The sequence below is a fragment of the Aythya fuligula genome, chromosome 2, assembly GCF_009819795.1.
Source record: "Aythya fuligula isolate bAytFul2 chromosome 2, bAytFul2.pri, whole genome shotgun sequence".
In the NCBI taxonomy this organism is placed as follows: Eukaryota; Metazoa; Chordata; class Aves; order Anseriformes; family Anatidae; genus Aythya; species Aythya fuligula.
Genome location: NC_045560.1, coordinates 134131157 through 134154100, shown reverse-complemented (window position 1 = coordinate 134154100; position 22944 = coordinate 134131157). Strand labels below are relative to the sequence as shown.

Sequence of the window (22944 nt, the reverse complement as noted above, 5' to 3'; positions counted from 1 at the left end):
GTCGTGATAGACAGCAAGTTGAATATGAGCCAGCAGTGTGCCCTGGCAGCCAGGAGGGCCAATCGTATCCTGGGGTGCATCAAGCACGGCATCGCTAGTAGGTCAAGGGAGGTGATTGTCCCGCTCTACTCTGCGCTGGTACGGCCTCACCTCGAGTACTGTGTGCAGTTCTGGGCACCACAGTATAAAAAGGACATGAAACTGTTGGAGAGTGTCCAGAGGAGGGCTACGAAGATGGTGAAAGGCCTTGAGGGGAAGACGTACGAGGAACGGCTGAGGTCACTGGGCCTGTTCAGCCTGGAGAAGAGGAGGCTGAGGGGAGACCTCATCACAGTCTACAACTTCCTCGCAAGGGGTTGTCAAGAGGCAGGAGACCTTTTCTCCATTAACACCAGTGACAGGACCCACGGGAACGGGGTTAAGCTGAGGCAGGGGAAATTTAGGCTGGACGTCAGGAGGGGGTTCTTCACAGAGAGGGTGGTTGCACACTGGAACAGGCTCCCCAGGGAAGTGGTCACTGCACCGAGCCTGTCTGAATTTAAGAAGAGATTGGACTGTGAACTTAGGCACATGGTCTGAACTTTTGGGTAGACCTGTGCGGTGTCAAGAGTTGGACTTGATGATCCTTAAGGGTCCCTTCCAACTCAGGATATTCTATGATTCTATAACTGTAATATATGGAAAATAATAAATGAATTTATGTTAGATTTAGTTACTTTGTCCTGACTTTTCTAATTCTTACATATAGTTTACAGTGAACATTTCAGACATCAGAAAATGTTGTGTAATTGTCTTTCATTAATGTGTTTTAGCAAAACAAATATCAGCTTGCCAATCCTGTGCTAGTCTTGTCAGAAATATTCTTTCTCAAAAACAAAAAAGTATTGATTGGAAGCAAATTTATATTATTGATTGCTCTGTTGATTTTATGCTACCTTCATTTAATGGGTCCTAGAGATGTGTAATAGTAAGAGAAATCACAAAATAATGCCATAGTACAAAAAGTTTTAGCCTACAGGTGTGACTTTTCCTTCTGAATGATCTTATCCTATAATTTTCTGCAATTAGAAAGGAGGGTGCAGGGAGGACGGAGCCAGGCTGTGTTTAGTGGTGCCCAGTGCCAGGACAGGAGGCTCTGGGCACAAACTGGCCCCCAGGAGGCTTTCCCTGAGCACCAGGAGCACTTCTGTGCTGTGCGGGCAACGGAGCCCTGGCACAGGCTGCCCAGAGGCTGTGGGGTCTCCTCCTTGGAGCCCTTCAGAAGCCACCTGGATGTGGTGCTGGGCTCTGGGTGGTGCTCTGGGTGTCCATGCTTGGAAGTCCTTTCCAACCTCAACCATTCTGTGATTCTATGCAACTAAAAACTGAGGTCTCGTTAAATTTAGTGTACTGTATATATACCCCATCAGTGAAGCAATATGCCAGAAAGAAGACAAAACGATGTGATACTAGAACATTCCAATAAATTATAACTTACCTGGAAAAGCGGAAAATCACAGTTACTATAGTGCAGACAACACCATACAACAGTCCCACATTAGCAGCAAAACAGATTGTGAACACGTAAGTACTAACCCATATGCTCTTTAAGGAGGGAAGAAAAAAACTTGATTAGGTAAATGGCGATTAGCTTTAATTTTGTGACAATGCACATTATACGAGTCAGAAAAAAAAAAAAAAAAAAGTGAACATTTGGATCTTTGAACTGACAAATACAGAAGACTGAATTATCAATAAAAATAATGTCACTCCACTAAAGAACACATCATCCTAGTGCTCGCAGAAGTTCACATTGGAGTTCCTTAAAACAGTATATGAAGTTGCACTAAGTCTAATTCAGAATAAACTCAGTTTGTTAAACCTATATTTGATTTTTTCACATTGTAAGTTATTGTCAGCTTCTTCACTGCACACAGTTTAAATCCTCCTTTCCTTTTACACAATGAAGTACCCTAAAGATCACATATAAAGAGCTCTTCTCACACTAGTTATTTAATTGGGAATTATAATTTGATAGGAAGTTAACTAAAAGTGGCATTTATCAGACTATAGCTGAATAAACCAACTCTATAACAAGTTTAAAATATTGGGGAAGGAATTTGTTCACATGAAATTGGTAAAATTTCAGATTGTTTCCCCATCTTTCAATGCTTGATAAATAATACTTTGAATTCACTTTAAATATAATTAACAAAAATATAAAGAAGAATATCTGAAACAAAAGTCACTTTAAAAGGGTTTTAAAATATTTAAAAGGAAAAAAAAAAAAGACTTTTTTTTTCTTAATTTATTTATAAACAAAAATAATCATTTATATTTCCATACTATAACACTCCATGTGGCATAGAGATGTAGAGATTTTTAAATTAAAAGAAGTATAAATGACTGGATTTCTTATATAACTTTAACATTCAGCACATAGTTCTTTCCTTGAGGGACCCTTAAGCAAAGACTGCCACCTTAGCTTTATATAAAAAGTGTTAAAAAAGAATGGCAAGTATTTTCACTCCTGTGAATATACAGTTCTCCACAGGTACCCCTTTGAACAATTACAGTGCTTCTCGTTAATGTTTGCAGAGGAACAGATCACATTACAATGGCAAAATTGGTGTTAAAATTACCCTTTCTGATGCTTTCACTTAGCTCAGGAAAGCCAGAGACAATAGCATACTTTCAGCCTAACCACAGGAATTTTGCTCAAGTAGATTTCAGAACTGTTATTTTACGTATTATAAACAGTAACTCATACAGTTCATGCTTCATGGAGGACAGATTGTTACATGACTCTACTGAGAAACCTTTTCCTCCCTCATCTTCAAAAATTCTTAACTACTGCAAAAGGTTTTGCAGTCTTCTCTATGACCCAGCTGCCAGGAAATGAGGTGGTTCATTCTTTGAAACAGTTCTCAGCCTCCAGTAATATTTTAAAATGGGATCTTATACAAATTTACAAATTGCTGTGGATATATTTGCACAAAAAAGAAAAAAAAAAAAAAAAAAAAGTTTAGTACTGACTGATCAAAAAAAAGAACTAATTCTAAATGTATTTATTATATATTTATAAAGAAGCTTTCTAAATGTGAAAGGGCTAACAGAAGGACTACAAACCTCAAATTAATTTGGATCAAGAGTTGGCCCATTCTGGTAAGGCTGAACCCTTGACAAAGCCTGAGATCAAGCAATCCACTTCAACTGCAGACCTGTGCCTTGTTGTCACCTTATTCTTGATATCACATCTAACTAAATATCTGCTGCAAGACCTGCAAAATTCTTCTTAGTCTCAGAAGAAAAAAGGAAAGATGAAATCCCAAAACAAAGTCTACACTGGAAGAATCAAAGCCAAAAATGTTGAAGTACTGCTGAGTACTGAGAAAGCTAGTTGAGTGCCCCTTTAGCAGCATAGTATCTTACATCTTAACTGTAACCAGAGACTCCTATTGTTGTAGAGGATGGGCCAAAACAATCATATTCTCATCTGCCAATCACCCTTTCAGTGATTTATATTGGCTTTGAGTCAGTACTTTTTATACAGAGTAGCATCAAACTTGTAGGAATTTGTAGGAATGTAGGAATTATGTTAATCTGCTAGACTTTTTTTTTTTTTTTTAATTCATGGGCTGTTGTAAGGTTCAACAAAGAAGTCATAAAAACATCAAAGGTTTCTTTGGCAACTTACTTCAAGATTGTTAGTACATACTCCAGGATAGATAGAATCTAACCACTTCATTCTTCAAACCTCAGAGATAATGTATTATATAGGTACACGTTACTCTCAAAAATCAAAACAAAATCCAACTTCAAAATATGTTTGTACTATATTTTAAAGAGGGAGAAAAGAAACAAGTAGAAGATACAGATTTATGTTGAATCCTGTATGTATCAGAAAGTATCAGAAGCATTGGGAGGTATTGTGACTGCACGTGTGTAGCAACTATCTCTGAAACTCTATGGGCAGTGTGTTTCCATGTAGACCTTTGAATTTCATAGGATCTACACATCCACCACTGGGGGAAGGCTGCGATAGGAACTTGGTGTGATAAAAGCATATAATCATGCCCTAACATGATTTGACTGACAAGCTTTGCACTGTATATACTGTGAAGTATGCCAGTCACTTGCATGTAAGAGAATCCTATTAAAGTCCTCTTCATTCAGTGGTTGTCTTGGTAGAGAAGGTACTGAGTCCAGGAGGAGGCTCAGACTGCAGGAAGGATACATAGTACATCCATCTCTAACATCACCCAGGGCTCAGTATTAGGGCCACATCTCTTTAATACCTTTATTGATGAACTGGATGAGGGGATCGAGTGCACCCTCAGTAAGTTTGCAGACAACACCAAGTTAGGTGCATGTGTTGATCTGCTCGAGGGTAAGAAGGCTCTGCAGGAGGATCTGGATAGGCTGGACCAATGGGCTGAGGCCAACTGTATGAGGTTCAAGGCCAAGTGCCGGGTCCTTCACCTGGGGCACAACAACCCCCAAGCAGTGCTACAGGCTGGGAGATGAGTGGTTGGAGAGCTGCCAGGCGGAGAAGGACCTGGGAGTATTGGTGGATAGTCAGCTGAATATGAGCCAGCAGTGTGCTCAGGTGGCCAAGAAGGCCAACAGCATCCTGGCTTGTATAAGAAGCAGTGTGGTCAGCAGGGCTAGGGAAGTGATTGTCCCCCTGCACTCGGCTCTGGTGAGGCCGCACCTCGAGTACTGTGTTCAGTTTTGGGCCCCTCACTTCAAGAAGGACATTGAGGTGCTGAAGAATGTCCAGAGAAGGACAAAGAAGCTGGTGAGGGGTCTGGAGAACAAGTCTTACGAGGAGCAGCTGAGGGAGCTGGGATTGTTCAGCCTGGAGAAGGGGAGGCTCAGGGGCAACCTTATCACACTCTACAGGTACCTTAAAGGAGGCTGTAGCGAGGTGGGGGTTGGTCTGTTCTCCCACGTGCCTGTTGACAGGATGAGGGGGAATGGACTAAAGTTGTGCCAGGAGAGGTTTAGGTTGGATATTAGGAAGAACTTCTTTACTGAGAGGGTTGTGAGGCATTGGAATGGGCTGCCCAGGGAAGTGGTTGAGTCACCATCCCTGGAAGTCTTTAAAAGACATTTAGATGTAGAGCTTAGTGATATGGTTTAAGGGAGGACTGGTTAGTGTTAGGTCAGAGATTGGACTAGGTGATCTTGGAGGTCTCTTCCAACCTAGATGATTCTGTGATTCTATTATTTTGCAGACAAATGACTGATGCCTGCATACATTCCTCAGAGTACCCTGCACCAAAACTCAACATGAGTGCTCAAGTCCACTACAGTCATACAAGAGGAACTGATGAATAGTAGATGATACAGTACGTTTTTAATACCAGTTTTCACAAACATTCCATACTCAAGAGTTGAGAGGGTATTTGTTTCTGCAGACTGCCTGGAGACAGATGGACTGATATAAATATTATTTTTTAAAAAGAACTTATATGGCAATCACACTGTCAATGGATTAAGCACTTGTAAATCCCTTCCCACTCCACTTAGACAAACTGCAGCAAAATTAATGTAACACAGAGTAGCATGTTCACTAATGCAGGAGGGATAGAAAATCTAGGACTTCATAACCTAGAAGTATTTGTGTTAAATTATTGTCATAGAAGAGCTGGATTGTTTGTTACTCTGTGGAAATTTGATTATTAGCAAGGCCTTCTGAGATCTCTCACGAAACAGGGCTTCACCATGAAGAATACCTGAACAAATCTAAAATGTTATCATGAGGCTATCCACATGAGGATAAGAAGATAAAATGTTCTAAAAATGCATGAAAGTACACCAATGGGCTCCAAAATCCCATGGAAGACCTTCCCTGCACCCCCTACTCCAATCTATTTTGACAAAATAGTTAGACAATGTGGCGGCTTTGTGTCTTAAAAACCCACACTGCCAAGATGCTGGAGGGCACTTGTTGAAAGTAAGCCCTCCCTTGTTGGCTCTACTTTAATTGTTGACTTGGTATCATTGATTACATCTTTTACATATTAATAAATGTGCACTTACAATTCATTCATCCATAACTACCTCTCACATCACAGCACCATGCAAGGAATGTGTAATTTTTACCATAAATTGTTGCTGTTCTTTCTGTTTTACAAGTCAGGCACACAACTTAACTCTGTCTCAGCTGAGGTCATTTCCTAGCCAAGTCATTTGTACAATTTCTAACACTTTTTATCTTTAAATATTATTTCTCTGTTCAATACCCTAAATCCCTTTTATATAGCTGTTTAACTCATGAGAATAATCCTTATTCTATTGTCATTTTTCACCTTCTGAAACACATTTCCCCTGTATTTGATAATTTCTGTTTCCAAATGTTAACAACAAAATGAATATTTTTCTTTAGCAGTCCATTATCTGTCTTTAACTAGTTAGAATAGCTGCAGCTCGTCTGGGATTTTCAGCCCTAAAAAGAATTAACAAGGACTTTACTGGCCTTTTTGTTGATACTAGGAAAGTGCACTCTCAAGTTGGTGAATAGAAAAGAGAAGATATGTTAACAAGTAGGCCTACAGAAGGAATTACCCTTGCTGGGAAGGGTACAGAAACCAATGCTTGAACTTGATGACCTGAAAAGTGAGGTACCCCTACAGAAAAAGTCCACTTTCCCTCCCCCACCTCACCTTGCCTCCCCCCCCCCGCCAATAAAAAAAGAAAAAAAAGAGGCAAAAATTCATGACAAATCATTCTCAGGTCAGCGTACAAAACACAGATAACACAGGGATCAACACCTTAGAAACAACCAAAAGATGGAGGGAGGAGAAAATCTGTAAATTATATAGTTATGTAAACATACTGTTATTTTAAAACACGTATCAGTGGAATAGAATAGTTATTTATCTGAAATCATTGAAGTAATCTGAAAAGGTGTTGGGGCTAACAGAAGATCTTAATTGAAGCAAGAGACCTTTAAAGTTAATGTGAAAGTTGTGAATGACAGGAAAGGACTCTGGAACAAGAGCAGTGATGTTCTATCTGGAAATAAGTTCATTGTGATTTGAGGGGTGGGATTTAAAAGCAGGACATTCCTGAAAGCTGATTAAAAAAAAAAAAAAAAAAAAAAAGAGAGAGAAAGCAATCCGTGGCTGAATGGAGAGATTTCAAGCTGTACCTTTTACATTTGAAAGGATTATGATGTATAAATCACTACTCGACAAACTGTGTTCAGTGAGAAGCTTAAGTGTGAGGGAACAAGGTAACAAAAACTATAACATTATGTTTCCATGCACTATCATTTGCCAGACACATGAGCATAACAAACCTGACTTCTATGTTACATGACACACACCCTTCAAAGAATCAGTTCCAGAAAGGACAGCTGCTAATTACTTCCAAATGTTTTGTAAGAGTTTCTCTCTTCAAAATGCTCTGGATAACCTGGTAATGGAACTGATTTGTTTCCAACAAGCTGTCAGGTCTTGGGTGAATATTTTCAGGCCAAAATCAACACCATTGTAATTTCTCAAATCACTGGGCTTGGTGGGGCTCCTTAGCCTAGGCAGCAACATAAGATCCATGTTTAGAGCTTTAGATTATGCTATTTAAAGCAGGATGATTTACCCTGTCAGGCTAAGGATTGATGGTACAACTACTTGAAGATAAATCGGTGCTCAAGTACGTTCAGTCAAAAAGATAAACCCAGCAAACTCTCCCTCTCTATAACCTCTCTTAAAAATAATGACAGATGTCAGAGATGTAATAACTACTCACCCATCCTTTTCTGCCAAAACTACAAAAGCAAAAATCAATCAGGCTAGTCTGCCTATAAAGATGCATCAAGGCTAGTGAGCTTCTAGAATATTCTGCTGGAAAACTTAACCACTTATTTTCTCAATGCATTGTTAGGGAAGCTATAGATCCCTCCCACAACTACCAATTTTCCTAAGTCCACTGTCCCAGAAATAATTCTTGATCCACACCATTTATCATTTGGGTCACTAGCAGCCTGGGTCAAGCTGAAGACCAAATACAGTACATGCGATAGAAAATAATTTCAGAATTTTGCTGCTAGGAATATAAGATTTCATGAAAGACAGACCTTTTCTTCTGGATTATACCAATAATATTAATATTATTATTAATAATAATAATAATAATCAACTCTAGTCTTCTGTCATGGAATAGGAGAAACCTCACATAGTCAAACTTGATGATGTTTACTCAATTCCATTTTCCATATTGAAATTCAGTACTTTATAAAAATATTTATATTTTAATCAGGATAGAATGACCATTGCCCCTGTAGAATACTAAGTCACTGGAGAGTTCAATAAAATTGAATATTACCTCCAGAAACCTGTACCTCCCACCACAGAACAGGGGGATGTGCCCAAAATACCTTTATAAATATTTGCTAACTGAAACTGCATAAACAGAAGTTTTGGAATCATTATGGGATATCAATATGTGTTTATGTGATCTAGAAAGCTGTTAGAAGTTTTGGTTCCACTAATTAGGCAATATGTTCAAAAGGTTCCCTTGGAAAAGAAATCTAGAAGTCTTCTTGACATGGAGTCATCTTTAATATTTGCTGGGAATTCTGTGCAAAGGTATGTCAGATTGTTCAGACTTTTCATTATACTGTATTTTCTTACTATGCCTCTTCCTGCCTGTCTGCTCTTTCTGCTCTATTTTATCTCTAATATTGCAGAATCTTTTATTATGATCAAATACATATTTTCTTTGCAAAATCTCTGAGTTAAGGCAATTTACCTACAGCACCCTAGGACATACGTCTTTCTGCATCTCTGGTGTTTCCAGTTCTGTTTGTCTTGTGTGGTCATTCCATATCCAAAGAGAACAAAGGTACTGGAATTTTTGACAATAACAAAAAATAGCAAAATAATAAAAAATGTTGCCAATAGCAAAAACATGCTAACTGGCTAGAGTAGGCTTACAAAATTAGATACATATCTAATTGATCTGATCTGACAGTATATACATTTTCAACATTAAATCGGGTTTGATTCTTTATCACTTGCCAAAATTTCTAAAATTTATTATTATTATTTTTAAATACAAACCACTGATATTTCAGATGCTGCTATTCTGAGACAGAAAATTAGCTGATTAATACACAAAAACCCTAATAATAATGTCTTGCACTTATCTATTCTAAGGCCATAGAACTATTAAAGTTTATTTAGCAAGTATTTATTAAAGGCCCTCAAGAAAAACTCCTAGGATTGAGTTTCACTTACCCAGTCTATTTTATCCACATTCCAATATTTTTTTAAGTCACGGAACTGCATTAACATTCCTTTCAAGCCCACAATGATAATGCTTGCTAGCACACACTGAAAAAAAAAAAAAAAAAAAAGAGAGAGAGAGAAAGAAAAACAAAAGCTTGTTATGAAATTAGTAGGGAAAATGAATGTTCTTTCTCCAGCTCTGTGATCAATATTGCAATCAAATTATTGAAAATCTGAAGTTAGTGTTTCAAAAGTGGGATAAGTTCAAGCATTTCAAGTATTCTTCTGATGTAAATATAATAGTATCACAGACATTCTTTTTCTTTCTTGAAGGCATTCTAGAGGGCACTTGACTATGAGAAAATGACAAAAACTTCAGGACATTCCAAGACTCTCCATGCATCATCAGACCAACTACATTCTGACTCATTTGGGGGACTCCAAAGCAAATCAGCGCTAAACTTCTCCACAGTGAAGAAATTAAATTTCCCTTCATAATTATCTGCAGAAAGTGTTTAAAGCAAAAATAAAAAATAAATAAAATTCATTAATTTTGTGGCAGACAAGATAATTTATAGTCCTCCAAATAAAAATAAATAATTAATTAATTAAAAAAAAAAAAAAAAGAGGATGAAGAAATCTTCAGGAGCTCAAGAATGATGGAGAATATTCAACTTGCAATGTTGAACAGAGGACTGAAAAAGCATAGGAGAGAAGTAATAAAATATCAAGAAAGCAACATATGAAACATTTTTCTTTTTCTAATATGGAAAACTCTATAAGAAAACAGTCAAAACTTACATATATTCCATATAAAAATGAAGGGAGGAAAAGAGTATAGTAAGAAAAAAGACATATTGTGCATCTTCAGACGTCTCTGGTTTGCATGAGTAGAATAAGCTATAAAAGGATGTTTTTGAAAAGTGTTCTGCCTTCATCTGACATTGCAAACAATAGCATGAAGTAAGTTTTAAAATTGTATGCAAACATAGCAAAATTCTAGATAATTTTGGGGTTGTATTCAGCATCTTTGACATCTTTAAGTAAAATTAATGGAATCATAGAATGCTTTGGGTTGGAAGAGACTTTAAGTAGTACTTTAAGTAAGTAGAAGAGAAATGTTTTATTATATGCTTAAGTGATAGCTTATATATATAACAATGTATGTGTAAAATCTACATATACTACACAGTCACCTTTAGCTATTTTCTCTCATTGAAATTAAAGGGAGCTATTTCAGATGTAATACGACATTTCTTTCCCTCAAAGAAATTAAGTCTTTAGAAAATATTTGATGCAAAAAAAATAAGATAGGGAACATACCATAGGCAGCCAGTATAGCATTGGTCCAACTGTGTAGATCACCACAAGAATTAATGCAGAGGAGATAAGGCAAGCCACCTAAAATAAATAAAGAAAATCCAATCTAATCACCCAATCAAAAAAAAAAAAAAAAAAGTTTTATTATTAAAAGTTGTAGACATAATCAAGAATGAGATGTTGAATATGTCAGCTATTAATGTATCTATGGATTGCAGAAACATGTAGTTTCAGTTTCTATCTAGGGTGATTACCTTCAGCCAACTACAGTGAGAACATAGTAAGGGATACCAATATCTGGGTTAGAATATTATGTCAGAGTGAGACCATGATGCCACCGATGTAGTTCTTAAATGAAACGTGTGTAATTAATATCTCATTTCAGATGTTTTACAGCATCCAGTGTCATTCCATAACATATTTATAACAATTGCATTCTATGTTGCAGTGAATCACAGATCTGTCATAACACTGAGTACCAATTATATATGAAGAACTGTATTATTATTTTTGCACAGGACAAGTTTTCTAACTTTTTTTACTGGGATTGGCACCGAAAGGAAGCTGTTGGAAAGCTATTGGGTTAAGTCAGAAACTACCAATGACCCTTGTGCTATAGCAGCTATGCACTTTATTTTAGAAAACATAGCAACAAATTACATTTATATGTATATATAATGATAATTAATGCAAGTAACATGAATCCAGACAAACATATGGCCTAAGAATTATGTTACTTCACAGTATTCATGGTACTAATCTGATGGAAAACTACAGTAAAACTACAATCTCCTCCACTCTGACTGTGCACAAAGTAGAGAACTTCTGGTCTCATTAAGATACAGTCCAGATTCACAGAACATTTTGATGGTAAGTAGACAGATGCTCACTTTATTTTTATATTGATAAAATGTTTCTTTACTAAAATAATTAAGTTTAATTTTAAGAGACAAGTTGTTAAAAACAAAACCAGACAAGTTGTTAAAACACTAGGAGAGAGAGCCATGGTGTACTTAAAAATACCATCAAGAAGGGTAGAGAGAGTGTTTACAGCAAAAGGGACACAAAATCTGCTGGTAGAGTCACACGGAGCTTTTCCCTTTCTCTGCCTTCTCAAAAAAGCAACGCACCTCCCAACTAAAAAAAAAAAAAAAAAAAAAAAAAAAAGTGTTGATTCTACTTGAAGGACACTTCTCAGTCTATGATACAGTCCTTCACTTCTGTCGTCTCCTTGGAAAATATGTCAGTGAAGAATATGCAACATCACTGAATGCAAAATGTAGTCTGGAGAAAAGAGGGCTATGCATATAGCCTCTGCAAAGCTCTTCACATTTCTCTCATGTCTCCCTGTGTACTTAACTCAAGCTGTTGCTCCTTTCTTTTTTTATTTCCTTATGATATGGCAATCAATTAGTGATATTCTAATTTATTCATTCTGCCTAGACAGACACAGAAGAAAGGTCTTGAGCAGATATGTTGTCTTCAAAAACAAAGGCAAAGAAGGCAGGAGAGAGAATGTTGTTATTTATGCACTTATAAATACTTTATACTTATTTATAAAGTATTCTCCTAATCCTAGTGTATGACCACAGTCCAATTTGTGGATGCAGACTCTGCAATACTATGAAACCTGTGGATAAAGCAAGTCAACACTTGTTATTTTAGGACTTCCTACCTTGACTTCAAACCATGTTCGTTTCTTTTTCCATTTCATATTGTGAACGATGTTCTAGTGGGGCCTTTGTCTATATCTTCCAGAACTCAGATGTCCTATATGCCTTCAACCCATACAGATTACCCAGATAGGCCTTCAGGTTACCCTAAAGCTTCCCACAATTCAGTAAAACTGCACTTTGCCAACAAAAGATACATGTATGAGCAGGTAAGAGAAGAGGATGTCTGTGAGGGCGAGGGCACATGACATGAGATTGAATCCAATGCAAAAACTTGAAATAGATAATACCAAAGTGGTAGCTAAACTATTTGCATATAAATGCTTTCAAAGATGATTATTGGATAAATTATTCATTATGATTAACTGCGTTCAGAGAAGTGTGCTGGCTAATTAGCACATAATTAACATGCAGAGTTTTGAAATAAAGCCTTGTATCATTTCTCAGTATTGTGGTGTCTGCTTGAGAAACAATTGCACAATATAGTGAAGAAACATCGGTGCCTACAGACTGTGCTTAAGCTTGTCAGTCATTTAGCATTAACATTTACCTTGTAATTAATGACCTTTATACAGGCAAGGCCAGCATTATAAAAGGACAATTGCAACAAACTCCATGTTACACATTTATGTGGCAGGATGACACTGATGGACGTTTGAGTTTCAGAGGAAGGAAGGAGAGGCAGTGCTCAAGGTTTCCCAGCTGGGGTAGCCCACATGGTGCCATCATATGCCAAGGTCTCAGAAGAGCAGTTTGTTGCCTTTCTTGTTCACAAGCACAGGTAACAATATTACAGGGTCACAGTGAGCATTTTCTTTGATTACAATTCCCTCTTTTCCAAGCTATTGCCACAGAATCTTTTGGATTTCATTTCCATAAGAAAGAGAAAGCCAAAAAAAAGTCCTGAAAAAATGAAATGTCATCTCTGTGGTCTCAATGAATGCTGAGGGACAGGACAAGTACACCATGTCACAAGGCAGAAGTTGAAGCATTGCTTCCTCTAGGAGCAGCTCTTAAGATTACTTTCTCATTTTGAAAATCATATAAGAGCACCAAATGAATTTAAAACAACAACAAAAAACAACAGTTTAGCCTGAACCATTAAATTCCTTAGACACCATTAGAGGGCACTTTTGTTACAGTGCTGACAGATAAATAATAATAATAATAATAATAAAATAAAAAGTCTTCTGTATAGTTTTCTGCAGTATGAAAGCAAAGCACTGAAGGCACCTTACTGCCCCAGACTTAAGAGTTTTTATTGAATTAAACTGGTAAAAATGCATAAGGGGAACCATTAGCTTTTCTAGTAAGACGGTTGCTGATCCATGCAGATTGTTAAAATTGACTGGGCAGAGTAATTTTCCAGGATAGAGGAAAAGGGAGAAGAGAGGAGTACAATGGATCAACAACTGCAAGCTCCAGTAAGCAGCATCGTAGACTTATTTCTCCTACTGACTGCACTGTAACCTCTTACCTGTGTTCTGGCACCCGTACTATATAAAAGTGCCGTCCGTCCCATTGCTGCTGCACTTGGTATGCAAAAGAAAAATGAAGGAATCACGTTGCTGAGACCATGAGCCAAAAATTCCTGCAAAGTTGTTAAAAAGAATACGTTTTTTTTCCCCTGTTATTCTGTCATTTCAATGTTTCTAGCCAACAAAGGAGTCTCCTATGCAAATATTAGCAATGATAAAGGATGGGCATATTTTTTGAGGGAAAATAGCACATACATACATGATAAAATATCTCCCAGTATAATATATCTTCTTGCAACACAGAGCTATTTTGAAAGCCACTGAACCCAGATTCATCAAAAGCAGAAGAGACGTTTTGTTCACAAAACAAATGATAGTGCTAAGTTTTGAAGATGAAATTCAGCAAAAGTATTTACATCGTGATATACATCTGCTTTTTAACAGGCAGCAGTCTCAAGTAGTGGGATCTGGAGAATGTCCAAGTTTTTTCTGGCTTATGACTCTACTGGAAGAAGACAGCCACTGTCTTTTTTTTCTTCTTCTTCTTTTTTATTTTTTTTTTTTTTTTCATAGCATGCTTTAGTGAAAGTGAAGTATGGCAGCAACACTACCTGTATACTGTAATTCATTACAAATGCATTTGATGTATATTCACAATCAAAATGCAGACATGTCTGGAAAATGACTTACAGAAGAAAAAGTGCAGTGGGGAAACTACCTTGTGTCTGCAGCCTGAGATGAACAGCTTTTAAAGCTGTTCAAAAGCACCCCAACTTGGCTACCCAGCATCAGCCTCCTACCCCGAGGCTTCATCTCCGGAGGGGAATGTGTAAGAGAAGGCATCTGTACTGCTAGAAGTACACAGGCTCAGTACACAAATGGTATTATATCCAGCCAGGACAACACATGATCATATGTTGGTCTCCGCAGCACAGGACAGCACCACTTTAAACAGCACCACTTTAAAGGACAGAAGATAGCCTTGCACATCAATGTATCACCATGTAGAGCCCCCTCTGCCTGACCCCTGAATGCAATGCATCTTTGCCACTATGCTGCCACACTGTTCTCATGAAGGGTTTGCTCTTTGCTCCATTATTCTGTGCAGACATATAAATTGTTCCCACCACTTCAGTAATTAAGTAGCATAAGTTACAAGTTTTCCAAACATGCAGAAAGACACACAGGTTGCTGTGCTCCATTTAGTGTCCTTGAGACACTACAGCATATCAGCTCAAAGTGCTTTCCCCCTGCTACCTGGGAAACACTGTTCTGCAGCATCAATAGAAATTCATGAAACAAAGTATTCGTTCTGAACATTTTTTTAGAGAACTGAGTAAACAAGAACATTGTCACTGTACATTTCCAGTAATAGCAGAAGCTGCAAAGCACATTCACTGATGTAGCAAGTCTGACCTGTTGAGATAGAATGACCAAATGTCTCCAGCTGCAAAACCACCTGTATGCAAAACCATCATCCAGCTTTATGTCATTTATCTCAAACCATTTAACAGCAAAATGTGGGCAGCATTTTCATCACATAGCACTATTTGGTAGTTAGGACCTTATTTAAAATGGAGTGTTTCCTACCATGGATTTCCACTTGGCTTGAAGTTACCTGTCCACCATAACCAGCAGTGGGGTAGTGCAGGAAGCAAACACCCCACTTTCATCTGCAGCTTGCCTGCTGCAGAATGGAACTCTGCACAGAAAGCTCTTACAGCTGCAAATTTGGCAGTGCTCTCTGAACCCACCCTGCTTCTTTTATATAAATAAACCTTTATTTCAGATGGGACTTCTACTCTGCATAACCCTTATTTTATAACTGATAAATATTATAAATGTCCTGGGGCTGTAAGTACCTGGTTTATTTTTAAAATTGCTTTGTTTCTTTAATCAGTAGCTGATTTAAAATCTTAGCTGGTCTTTAAGACCTCAGCTGCCAGAAGAGAAGCTGTCTTGCCTTAAAACACTGGAAAAACATGTTAACACCTCAATTGGCTGCTGGCTGGACCAAATGAAGCATTATGAGGTTATCCTGAAGGAAGCACTTTCCCAAAAGGTATATCTCAACCAACTATGCTATAACACAGCTGATTTGTACTAGATTGTGGTTTTACAGTAATCACTGGAAGGCCTCAGGATGCCACATGAAACTTATGCTTTCCTACTGGGCATTCATATATAACACTTTTCCAAAATGGTGAAGCAATTTCAAGGCTTACTGACCTTAAGGTCTCCTTAAGTGAGGAGAAAGAGCTTTACCTGGTTGTCATCCACAGTGTATTTAAACTTTTTAGCAGAGCCTTGGGCTAGAGCTAGCGATGCTACATAACCAACCAGTGCTACTCCAAAAGCTTCAGTGACTACTTCAGACAGGACATTCATGGGCGGCAGCTTTGGTGGTGGTAGCCTGTAATTTAAAAAAAAAAAAAAAAAAAAAAAAAAAAAAAAAAAAAAAACAATCCTTTTTGCAATTTTGCAATTCATGAAAATACAAGAGAAACAGAGAAACAGTCTCTGTATGCCTGGTTAACATTTAAATACTTGTAAGGTGATATTTATCAATATTTTAGATTAGTAAGATAACTGTCTATTGGGAACCGCAGGGAAAAACTGTAGTGGCAGATGAAAGTTTTATATAGAGAATTCCATCTGTAAACTGTGGTTTGAGAATTTATGGAGAGCTCCCTTTAAATTATCTCTCTCTCCACTGACATAAAATCCCCAATTCACTAATTTTGTAATAAGAAATAGAAGAGATTCGACTGTATATCTTTTTTCTTTTTTCATACTTGGCTTTCCTGAAAAGTTCAATTTAAATCTTTTAAACCACTTAGTATCTTCATAGGTTATGGATGGTATGGAAATGTACTCCATCTAAGGGAGACTTTGTAATGGGGGTTGCTATGAAATGCTGCAGTTAAGAACTGAATCACCCCAGACCACCTCTGTACTCCACAAAAGGACTTTAGGATCTCCTTTCTATTATATATCCATTAGACATCATCAGGTATCCTGTACCTACTCCATAAAGTATTGAAATAACTACAAAAATGTACAAGAAAGTTTGCATTTGATTATAATATCTATACCAATACACCTTTTTAATGTGGGACTGAACTGTGAGAGAGTATTTGAGGAGTTCAGAAATGGACATGATAGATTTTTGCCATTTCTTATTTCAGAAAACTACTTTGACCTCTTCACAAGATGTTTGCAGAACTAAACATATTTAAAAGCCAGAAGCTAATAAAAAGCACATTACCCTTCGGGAATATGTCCCACAACTTCTAGCCCATAGACATATTCCATATCAGCATAGTAGCAGGCAGCGGATGTAGCAATTATCTGTTTGATTCAATACAGAGAAAGACGTTATGTTTCTGTTGCTTTCAGGTTCTCACATGGTCCCTGTTATTGCCATAGCTAAACACATGACAGGGTTCATGAATTTATCCTTACTACAATTAACTATGACAGGGAAGTATTATTACTAAAATTTCAGCAAATGTGGAAGTGAGGCAAAAGAATCTAAGATCTGGATGCAATAATGGGTTTAGAAAATATGTCTGAAGAAGGTCTATAGTGAAGTTTGGCTGCTCTGTGTTAATAAAAGCAATCTGCAAAAGTCTCTGGAAAGCCTCTTGACAATCAGCATCAAACTGTCCCTGTGCAGCATGTGCCTCAGGCCACTTCCATTCATGCCAACAGCTTAAAGTAATTCATAATTTAGCTATTCCTGAGTGGTCTGAGGCAGATGATGTTGTCTGAGTGCATCTAATCCAGACTGGCAGAGACAACTTCGGCACAAAAGAGGTGGTGTGTTTGCCTCCTATATGTCTGTTCCAGCATGTATAAACCTTGCTGAGGGAGAGGAGATTTTGGTCCCAAGGATGTTCAACTTGTTTCTTGTACTTTCTGTGAGCTGATCACATAAATCCTACAAGAACAGGATCAAGCTCCAGTCCATCATCCTTGGTCTGCTGCATTTTCTGGTATTGTTTAAAAGACAATACAGAAACAGATCTTAGAGCAGGGACCAGAACCTCATTTTCCAGCATTTTGCCCATGAGAAAGGATTCTTTTGTATTTTTTTTTTTTTAAAGAGAGTAATTGTGATGATCCACTCTGAAAATAATCTTTCACTTAAAAAAAAAAAAAAAAAAAAAAATCTTTTAGATGTCTAGAGAAAAACAGAAACTTCTGTCCTGGTGCTAGTTATCTGACCATAGCTTAATCCTTAAAGTAGAGATTTACAATGCAATAGCTAATTTCAATTTAGCCTATGCCATATGAAAGGAAATCTGTAAGTAAACTTACAGAAAGCAATAGTTTAGGTATTTAAATTTGTTGCAGATAAATAACAGGCAATATCTGAGCCAGAACTACCCAGTACAAGACTTGCCTGGAGTTACAATGTGTCAGTTACTTTTCATTTTCTACATCAAACTTCTTACACTTTAACATGCTAGGCTCCATATTCTTGTAATTATGTAAAAAGTAGTAAGCACATGAAAAATATTACACAAATTGGGAACGTATGTCACTTCTTTCTTAATTATTTAGCCAAACTGTGTCCTGTTCTTACATTTAACATACAGCCATGAAAATTAGCTATCCATTTAATAAGTGGCAGGTGTGGTTGTGGGTAACTATAGACAACATAATAAACTTTAGCAGATTAGTTAAACCACTGAAAACTCTGTAAAGGAAAACATCTGATATTTGGCTTCATACTTACCAAAACTAGATCGATAGGAAGAACAATTTTAATGTTTCTCTGAAATTTCTCATTCAATTCCTTAACAAGAACAAGCACCACAATGCTCAGCAAGGAGAGAAGTAAAGCCTCTAGTTGAACTGATCTGATATTTTCAAATATGTAGGCATAAATCTACAGTGATTGAGAAGAACAACAAATTAGAATCAGTTTACAAAATACACTGTTCTGGGTCAAGTGCTATGACATGTTCTACACAACTTGAAATGCTTTGAATTACCCAGGAGATCAGAATCAGTACTCCAGGATTTGAGTCATCTGACACACTAACATCCACTTAACATTTTGCAAGGAAAAAAATCACTAACTTATCATTGCTAAATTCTATGAATTTTCAAAGACTCAAAAAGTGTAGTGAATGTTTGTATATAAAAATGTATACATTTCTATTGGTTGGCAGAAGCAAGCTAGAAAATTCCAGTACATCTGATACTTATCCTTTTCTTATTCCTCTTCATTAAATTCAATGACAAAAATGAGTGTTGCACAAAAATGTTGAGAGAAGCTTGCACAAAGATTTATTTTAGGTGTCCATAGCTTGTGACATCCATTAATTCCAATGGTAAAAGTAACTTCTAAGGAAAAAAAAAAAAAAAAAAAAAAAAATAAAGAAAGGAGAGAGGGCAAGAAGAAAAAGAGAATGAATAAATGCAGTAGTGGCTGGGAAGAGAAGCAAGAGGAATCTTCCCAGATGATTGCCCTCCTCAGGGCCCCCTCTCAGCACTCATGGGGGTACAGTTTCTAGAGTAACTGTATAGTTTCATCAGGATGCTCTCAGTCTCCGTGTTGGTTGCTCTTGCCCATTATACTAAAAGCACTCCATAGAACACACTTTGATCAGGTCCAGATGCTGCATATACTAATTAGTTGTCATGCTTTGTGTGTGTATTGTTGGCTATTTAAATAACTATTTAAATGACTAATGCTATCTATGAGGCTCTATTTCTTTCCCTAGCATGAAGTTATAGGTTAAAAGCCACAAAGCAAGAGATAGAAAGAGGCTGGGGGGAGAAAGGATGATTCACACATCAGTGGAAACTTTTTTTCTGTGGGAAAAACAGCCCTGTGTGGGAATCTGCAGGTGCAAGGGTGCAAAGCACACTGGACCACAAGATTAAAAGTCCTGACACAGCAGGTTCCAGGGTGTTGGGGAATGGCTACAGTACTGCAAGGGAGAGACAGAATGAAGTGCTAAAAGAGGAGACTGGAGCAGAGCTACAGAGCTGCAAATGAGAGGCCTCAGCTGCTTGAAGTATAAGGTGTGGCGCAATGTGATGTAAAATGTGGTCAGAATAATATTGCATCTGTGATGAAGAAAGGAAATATAATGCTAAACATAAGTAACCTGTGGAATAGAAAGAAGGAATAGGAATAGAATGACTGTGAATGAATAAAAGGGATATATTATGATGAATACAAAATTGTAAATAACAGGCCTGGAAGAATGCAGTTGCCTTCACTCCAGTATTGAGGACACAGTTATCAGTGAACTGTAATTTCAGTTCTACTCTGAATTTGAGGCTCCTGAAAATGAGGCATAAATCAGTATGATAACAGATTAACAAAAAATAATGAAAAAAATCACAAGTCCATGGAATGGTTACAAAGGACTGAAGAAAGTTGGAGGAAACTTCCATCATGATATACAGAGGAATAATTATATCCCCATCACAAATTATTTTCAGGCCTTATGAATGAAAGCAATAGTCCATTGCATAGATGTCCTGGTTTCAGTTAGAACAGAATTAATTTTCTTCCTAGTAGCTGGTGGAATGCTGTGTTTTGGCTTAGGATGAGAAGAGTGCTGATAACATGCTGTTTTAATTGTTGCAGAGCAGTGCTTATACCAAGCCAAGGACATCTCAGCTTTTTGCTCTGTCCTGCCAACAGGCAGGCTGGGGGTGCAGTAAGAGCTGGGAGGGGACAGACCCAGGACAGGTGACCCAAACTAGCCAAAGGGGTATTCCATACCATCTGACGTCATGCTAAACAATATATAGGGGTGGCTAGCCAGGGGGAGAGGGCCGGACTGCTCGGTTAGGCTGGGCATCGGTCAGCGGGTGGTGAGCAATTGCATTGTGCATCACTTGTTTGTACATATTATTATTATTTTCCTATTATCACCATTTTATTATTATTATTATTGTTATTATTACTTTTGTTATTATTATTTTCCTGTCATATTAAACTGTCTTTATCTCAACTCACGGGCTTCACTTTCCATTTCTCTCCCCCGTCCCAGAGAGGGAGGGGGAGGGTGAGCGAACGGCTGCGTGGTGTTTAGCTGCCGGCCGGGTCAAACCACGACAGTCTTTTTGGCGCCCAACGTGGGGCACGAACCCATGACCCTGAGATTAAGAGTCTCATGCTCTACCGACTGAGCTAGCCGGGCTAGCTCACTAGAGGAAAAAAAAGAGGCATGAAAATGGAAATAATGCATATGCTTAATGAAGCTGCAGGGGAAAAAAAAACAAGGTAGGCTCAGTCCCTGGAATTCTGCATTAAAGTTTTGGTTCCTGCTGTGTAGCCTGAAATGCAAACTGTATAGAGAACAGAAGTTAAAATCTAGGCTATAGATTTAGACTGCCTCACAAGTATCTTACTTTAAAAAGACAGCATAAAGGATAATAAAATCTAACAATTGAGACAGATATTTAATTAAACAAATGAAAGGTATTTCTTTTTCTAACAACAAAGATCACTAAAATAAACTGGAAGTGGAATTTGTAATTTTATCAAAATATACTTAATAATTTTCAGCCCCACAGAATCTGTTTTCAAACAAATGTATAATGCTAACAAGGTTTGGTAGTTTGGAGTTTAAATACAGATATTTATGTTAGATGGGAAAAAGGACTAGAAAAATTATCTTAGGAAAGAGTACTGTTCTAGCAGAAAAGTAGTCAATATGATGGCATTTTTTCCCCATTCTGATTCTGTCTCTCCTTGAAGACATAACGTTTATTTTGAAGAATGAGTAAATTACAAATAGCTTCGTGATTTTTCCTCTTGTCATTCCTATGAAGTCTTTCATAATTTATAAGGGAAAAAGATACGATAAAAAGTTCTAAAAATTGTTATGGAAAATAAGAAGAAACTGGAGAAGAAATGTATTTTTTCTCATAAAGGGGAAGATGTAGACCATCCCATTGGCCTTGAACTTTTGACTGAGGATGAACAATATAAACCAGCACAAACATTTCTCAGAATCTGGAATAAAAACATTTTAAAATCAACTTGTTAAATAAAATGATCTACATGTCATAGGTCTGAAGGATGGTAATCAAATGACAGATTTTAACCACATATTATCCTACTGTCATCAGACAATGTGGATTGTGTCTTGACTGACTTGGGATAAGTCTTTGTATCCATAATTTTCTAAAAATGCACTTTTAAGAGAGTGAAGACCTTGGCTCAGTGCCCAAGCAGGAGCTGTGATTAATTAGGACAAAGAAAGCAATCTGGAAAACTACATTGCAAGCTGTGCCCACGAAGCCATTAAAGTCTGAGCTAGATCTAAGGTAAGGAGGTAAGAAAAGGGAAGAAATAGATTGATTCTTAATTGTTAAAGTCAAAGAGATGTGGGTCTTTTTAAAATGAGCTCTGCCAGCATTAGTTATCTCTGGCTTTGGTGTTGAATTTAATTTGCCTAGAAAAACTGAGATATAAAGAAGGCTGAATAAATATAATTCTAATGAAGAATTACTAAGAAATGTGCATAAACATTTTGAATGTTTTTCTTTCTTTACAAATTGAATAAAAAATAAGATTTGTTATTTTTCTAAAAATATATAGCCAAGACTCCTAGAACTTACACAGAATGGATGAGGCTGTCTGCAGACTACTCGATCCCGCCCCTGCTCAAACAGGGATACCCAGAGCAGGGTGCCCAGCACCACATCCAGACGGCTTCTGAAGGTCTCCAAGAAGGAGACCCCACAGCCTCTGGGCAGCCTGTGCCTGTGCTCTATCACCTATATTGTAAAGTTTAATTGTAAAATTGTAAATTTACAATTGTTAATTGTAAAGCCGTTTAGGCGCAAACCTAAGTCTGTGCTCATTCCTTCTTGTCCTCACACTGGGCACCAGATTGAACAGTTTCATCTCTCTCAGCCTCTCCTCATAGGACAGATGTTCCAGTCTCTTGGTGGCCCTATGTTGGACTCTTTCCAGAATGTCCAGATCTCTCTTGTACTAGGCAGCCCAGAACTGGACAAAGTACTCCAAGTGCTGCCACGCCAGCACTGAGTATAACAGAAAGATCACCATTATTGCCATACTGGTGATACTTTGCCTAATGCAGCAAAGAATACTGTTAGCCTTCTTAGCAGCAATGGCACATCACTCATTCATGTTCAACTCAGTGTCCACCGTGACCCCCAGATCCAATTCTGCAGAGCTGCTTTCCAGATGGGTGGCTCTACCATGTGCTGATGCCTGGGGTTGTTCCTCCCCAAGTGGAGGGATGC

General features: G+C 37.6%; 1 protein-coding gene and 1 non-coding gene across 2 annotated transcripts in view; both read right to left on the bottom strand.

The window, feature by feature from the left end:
• SLC26A7 (solute carrier family 26 member 7) overlaps positions 1 to 22944 on the bottom strand; it is a 63813-nt gene that overhangs the window by 14578 nt on the left and 26291 nt on the right. The window contains exons 5-11 of the mRNA XM_032182509.1: positions 18434 to 18586; positions 16958 to 17040; positions 15955 to 16102; positions 13689 to 13802; positions 10542 to 10619; positions 9228 to 9323; positions 1478 to 1584 (exon numbers count right to left, since the gene is read on the bottom strand). Of these exons, the coding sequence (XP_032038400.1) occupies positions 1478 to 1584; positions 9228 to 9323; positions 10542 to 10619; positions 13689 to 13802; positions 15955 to 16102; positions 16958 to 17040; positions 18434 to 18586 (779 nt within the window). The remainder of the gene's footprint in view (positions 1 to 1477; positions 1585 to 9227; positions 9324 to 10541; positions 10620 to 13688; positions 13803 to 15954; positions 16103 to 16957; positions 17041 to 18433; positions 18587 to 22944) is intronic.
• TRNAK-CUU lies at positions 20792 to 20864 on the bottom strand. Its single transcript has one exon. It is a non-coding gene; the product is annotated as a tRNA-Lys (tRNA).